We start from the raw sequence: 5,202 nt of genomic DNA on the forward strand, positions 1-5,202 counted from the left end.
TCTTTTCATTGCTTCTTGCTCATTATTTGAATTAGAGAGAAAACAATTGAAAATATTTACCTACATTGTCCTTCTATGTCGTAAAATACATATTTGTTGTTATATTGTTATATTATTACAATTATTAATATTATAATGCAAGTCTGCTGCGTCTCTTTAACTTCCCTTTATGTATGACCTGCAGAGGTCATAAGACAACACTAACTAACTCTCACGATTCTCCTGCTTGATTGAGAGTTTATTTTGTATTTTTCATCAACTGCTTCTGCTAATGCATGCAAATTTAGTTGTTATTCTCGATGCCTCCGGTGTATATGGCCAGCATAGTGAAGAAAGGGAACGACGACGGCTACAGGCAAGGACAAAATGGGGAGTGAGAAGACAAAAAAATAGTAACAAATGACAAAAGTATAGAGACGAATGCGACGGGAGAGTGATTAGAAGGAAAGGGCCCGAAGAAATATGATCAAGGCGAAGAACACGTGTCGGTGCAGACGACGGAGTTATTTCTATTTATGGTGGCATGATCTACTGCATATCATTTGTAGATTTGAATTATTATTATTGTTTAATAAATTTGTTTAAAATGTCTGTTTGTTTGAGCCAAAGAAGATGAAAAGTGAATAAAGAAATAGACAAGGTAACGAATGCCGTGGGGATCGGCAGACATATATAAAGATAAACAGACCAGTGGGCTGTATCATATAAGCAGTGATTAATGCCACTTATCCTTTAATTGAAATATAAACAAAGCCTGAATATAAAATCCTAAGGACGAAATTCAAGTATTCCCTGATGCTTCTTGTGCACCCCTCTGCTGCCATTGACTCCGCTGAGACCATTCATGATGAATCCCAGCACCCGGTTGGTTGATGGGCCAACCCGACGAGGCGGGAGAGGATGGAGGGAGGAGGGGGCGATATGCACTGCGCATTGTGTCTATATAATATTTTTGTTTGAATTATTTTCAAGTTAAAATACAAATTGCATTTATCAAACATATCTTAACGCCTTTCATCATCTTGAGAGTCTTCTCCCCCTGATGCAACATGGGAAGTCGTTTTCACCAACCGGTCACGACAGACCATCAGCATCTCGCCGGCGGTACCCACCTGGGTATGAGGAGAGACATAGATAATAATCCTTACAGTTCATCATTTGATGAAGATACTGATGAAGAAATATTTGATAAGCCTCTTCATCCATATGATGCTTTCCCTGGTGATCCGCCTGTGCAGCTGCAGCTGCGCCCCGCACTAGTAGCAGAGGAAGCCGGCCCCAGGGTATACTACGCCTCACCGTTGGGGGGCAACAGTAATAGGAATAACTTCAGTGCGGCCTCTTCTCTTCATGTAGGAACTCGCGAAGCATCTCACCAAACGAGTTCCAGCTTGAATAGACTCACTGATATACAGACGCGTGGAAGAGGAGCCGCCGTCATGGTTGGAGGGGCGGGGGGGGAGAGGAGAGCTGCTGATGACGATAGTAATAAAGATCCTGGTAAATCTTGCCTTGACGAAGAAGTTCATCGTGATGAAGATGTTTGTTCTTCTCCAGAAAGGGAAACACAAGATCCAGCGACTCCACCTTTCATTACTGTAGATATGGGAGGGGGGGGTGGAGGAGGGGGAGAGAAGAAACCCCATAAACTAGTAGAACAACAGCAGCAGCTCCTTCAACCTAGAGATTTTGTAGAAAACACACAATTCGAATATAATACAATAAATAAAAATAAATCAACAAAAATATATAATGAACATAATCAAACAGAAACTGCACAAATTGCAGAAGAAGCTTTTTCAAAGGTGAAATTCTGGAGAGAAATTTTTTCTGCATTGACAGGAATGCACGGGGTGTACGTACTGGCGAACTTTGCATTCGACAATCCTGCCGGTGGAATATGTTCACTTTTTTGTTTCTTGTGTTCTGCATTTGCACAAGTTGATCGCAGAGCTCCTTCATATTTTTTAACAGCTTTGCTTTCTTTTTGTTTCGGAGTTGTTGTTACGGTTTCCCTAGGAACACCTGTTCGTGGTTTCGAAGCTTTTTCTACTAACCTGCTATTGCGGCGTATTTGCATCACACAAGCTTGCCTGCTTCTTCTTGCAACTCCTGTCGCCATATTCCTCGCTCTTCGCATCATTGAACTCCACAGCTTTCTCCGTGAGCCTGGCGTCTTAATTCCTATAGATTGCACAGAAGAAACGACGGAACACGAATGCAAAGATGAACAAGATGAAGAAGCATCAGAAGAAGGCTCAGAACAACATCTAGACAATGATCAGCATTTCTCCAAAGGTATCATCAATGCTTGTGAAAGCCAAGAAGATGAAGAACATACAAATACAGAACGCTGCCCTTCAGTATGTGAGGGTAACGAAGCAACCACCACATAACTCTCATATTTATTTTGATTTGTTTTCAATTATATACTAGTTCTAATTTTTTTTTCTCTCAACAATTACGTCTGGTTACCCTCGAAATACAATAGAATATCAGCACTACTATATGAATCCACTCTAGCTGTATACTACTACCACAGACCCGTTTTCATAGTGAATTCGAACACACAGTTCGTTTCAGTTATGTACAGCTGTTTCGCGTATAGATAAAGCTTTCGTCAGACTCTGCACTGCACCCAGCTTTAACCAATTCAACTCTCCACTGAACTGCATTCGGCTCTGCTAATTCACAACGCATATCGCGCAGGAAGGCGGCAACCCGCAACGCCAGGGATACCACTACAATACTTTCTGCTTTTTCATAAGAAAACGACCTCTCTACATATATATATGTCTAAGGGAGGAAGCTGTGTTTCTTCATATCTCCAGTGCTGTGAACTGCAACAGCCCTATGCAACCTGAAGAAGCGGATATGTCTGTGGTGTTTCGTTAACACGGCAACTTGACTTTTAACTGTTCGCTGTGCAGAAAAGTTTTCGAGTTGAGTTGGGCAGACTTCCCTCCCCGCGTTAATTGTTCAGTTGCAGCAAAAGACGCCCCACTTGGCGCCAACGAAGAGGAAAAGGCTAGTTATTGTTGAGTATAGTAAACACTGTTTACATGAGTGTGTAACGCATACACATACATAAGTATAAATATATATATATACATATATATATGCATATATATATGTATACATATACGTGTACAGAGATTAAAGCACGAATTGTTTAGTGGAGGGAGCCAAGGTATTCAGCAACACCTGCTGCCGATGGCCGCATCGCTTTATCTCCCTTTTGCCAGTTGGCTGGGCAGACATCTCCGTATTGTTCGTGGTGCTGCAGAGCATCGACAACGCGGAGCGCTTCAGGCACAGATCTGCCGATGGCGAGGCTGTTGACGAGCGCATGTTGAATGATGCCGTTTTTGTCGATGAGGAAGAGGCCCCTCAGCGCCATGCCGTCGGGGAGAAGAACACCGTAGGCCTTGGCGAGCTCCTTCTTAACATCTGCAAGAAGAGGAATTTCTACGGGGCCAATGCCGCCGTTTTTGAGGTCCTGAGAGCGCCAGGCGTGGTGTGTGAATTTCGAGTCAATAGAACAACCCAGGACTTGTACGTTTCTCGCTTCGAAATCTTTCACTGCTTTGCTGAATGCAACGATTTCTGAAGGGCAAACAAAGGTGAAGTCAAAAGGATAGAAAAACAACAACACATATTTCTTCCCCTCAAAGCACCGCAGTGATACTGTGTCGAATTCACCGTTCGGCATCACCGCCTCGCAGGTGAAATCTGGCGCCTTCTGCCCCACAAGACTCGCCATTTTCTTCTTTTTATACTTCAGAATAAATAAATATTTTATTATTCTCTGCGTAAACCCACTGACAAAATTCTCTCAACACATACACCCAACCCCGCACACACATATATACACTCGCTAAGCCTCGCAGCAGCAAGGGGAGGGGAGGAGGGCAGCACAGCCAGAGCAGCGGCGGCGGAGGCACAACACAGCAGACGCACGCTGTGCAGCGTCGTACAGTAGTTGTGGGCTTTCACTGCATAATATAACTCATTTATATAAAAAATATATAAATTTAATTAAAATATTTCAGAAAAAATACTCTTTTTTCTCGCTTTTTTATATTTTTATGCGGTGTATGTACACCGCAGCGCCCGCACACACCACCTCCATACGGTGGAGTCCTCCTACACGAAGACGACAACACCGAGCAGAGATAAATAAATATATTTCAAAATGTTTTTGTTTTGTTTCTTTTTATTAATTTAATTGTCTTTTGTGTTTTTTATTTTATTTTATTTTGTTTTGTTTTATCTTTTTGTTTTTTTTATTTTGCTTTTTCGTTTTGTTTTGTGTCTCCCTTTTCCAGTGTACAGCCAACACACCCGGCCGTCACTTCACGCAACAAAAAAAAATTAAAAAAAAGTATGAGGCTGCATTGTAACAATATAAAATATTATATAATATTTTTTATATATAAATTACTGTATAGTTTATTATATAAATTATTATATAATATTTTTTATATATAAATTGTTGTATAGTTTATTATATAAATTATTATATAAACAATTGTGTAAACTATTGTATCAATAGATATAGAGAACATTCCGTCACAGCTTTCAGCTGTATCGGCAACGACATATATATATATATATATATATATNATATATATATATATATATATATATTATATTTCTATATGTATATATGTATTATATTTCTATATGTATATATAATAAAAGTAATAATAATAAAAATATAAAAGAAGAGAAAAAAGAAAGACTGGTGGGTTTCACCCAACCTTTTCTTTTGTTATAGAGGGTTTAGGGTTTAGGGTTTAGGGTTTAGGGTTTATAAGTTTTGTTTGTTTTTGTTGTGTTTAAATAAAAACTGAGGCGGAGCCAAAGGAGAGACAGAAACAGAGATATAGAGATAAAGAGATAGAGACAAAGATAGAGATAGAGATAGAGAGATAGAGATAGAGAGAGATATATAGATAGATAGAGAGAGAAAGAGAGAGAGAGAAAGAAAGAGAGAGAAAGAAAGAGATAAAGACAGAGAGAGAAGAAAATAGAATAAGTAGAGGAGACGTTTATCTCCGTCTACAGAAAACAACCTCCAGGCCAAATTCAAAAACAGAAGGAAATTGATGATACAAATCCCTTCTTTGTAATATATATATATATATATATATATATATATATATATATATATATATATATATATATGTATATATATAT

The 5,202-nt window shown here is 39.2% G+C and overlaps 2 protein-coding genes across 2 annotated transcripts; one reads left to right on the forward strand and one right to left on the reverse strand.

Moving 5' to 3' along the window:
- Positions 1–1,049: 1,049 nt before the first annotated feature.
- EMH_0015950 (uncharacterized protein) lies at positions 1,050–2,396 on the forward strand (the record flags this gene model as incomplete). Its single annotated transcript, XM_013500511.1, has 1 exon — positions 1,050–2,396. One exon carries the CDS (start codon positions 1,050–1,052, stop codon positions 2,394–2,396), a length of 1,347 nt encoding a protein of 448 aa, XP_013355965.1.
- Positions 2,397–3,172: 776 nt separating this feature from the next.
- Positions 3,173–3,763, reverse strand: EMH_0015960 (peroxiredoxin, putative; the record flags this gene model as incomplete). The annotated part of the gene is made up of 1 exon (XM_013500512.1): positions 3,173–3,763. The coding sequence occupies one exon, from the start codon at positions 3,761–3,763 to the stop codon at positions 3,173–3,175; it is 591 nt and encodes a 196-aa protein (XP_013355966.1).
- Between the last annotated feature and the right edge of the window lie 1,439 nt (positions 3,764–5,202).

The sequence above is a fragment of the Eimeria mitis genome, genomic scaffold (assembly GCF_000499745.2).
Source record: "Eimeria mitis Houghton genomic scaffold, Emh_scaff549, whole genome shotgun sequence".
Taxonomy (NCBI): Eukaryota; Apicomplexa; class Conoidasida; order Eucoccidiorida; family Eimeriidae; genus Eimeria; species Eimeria mitis.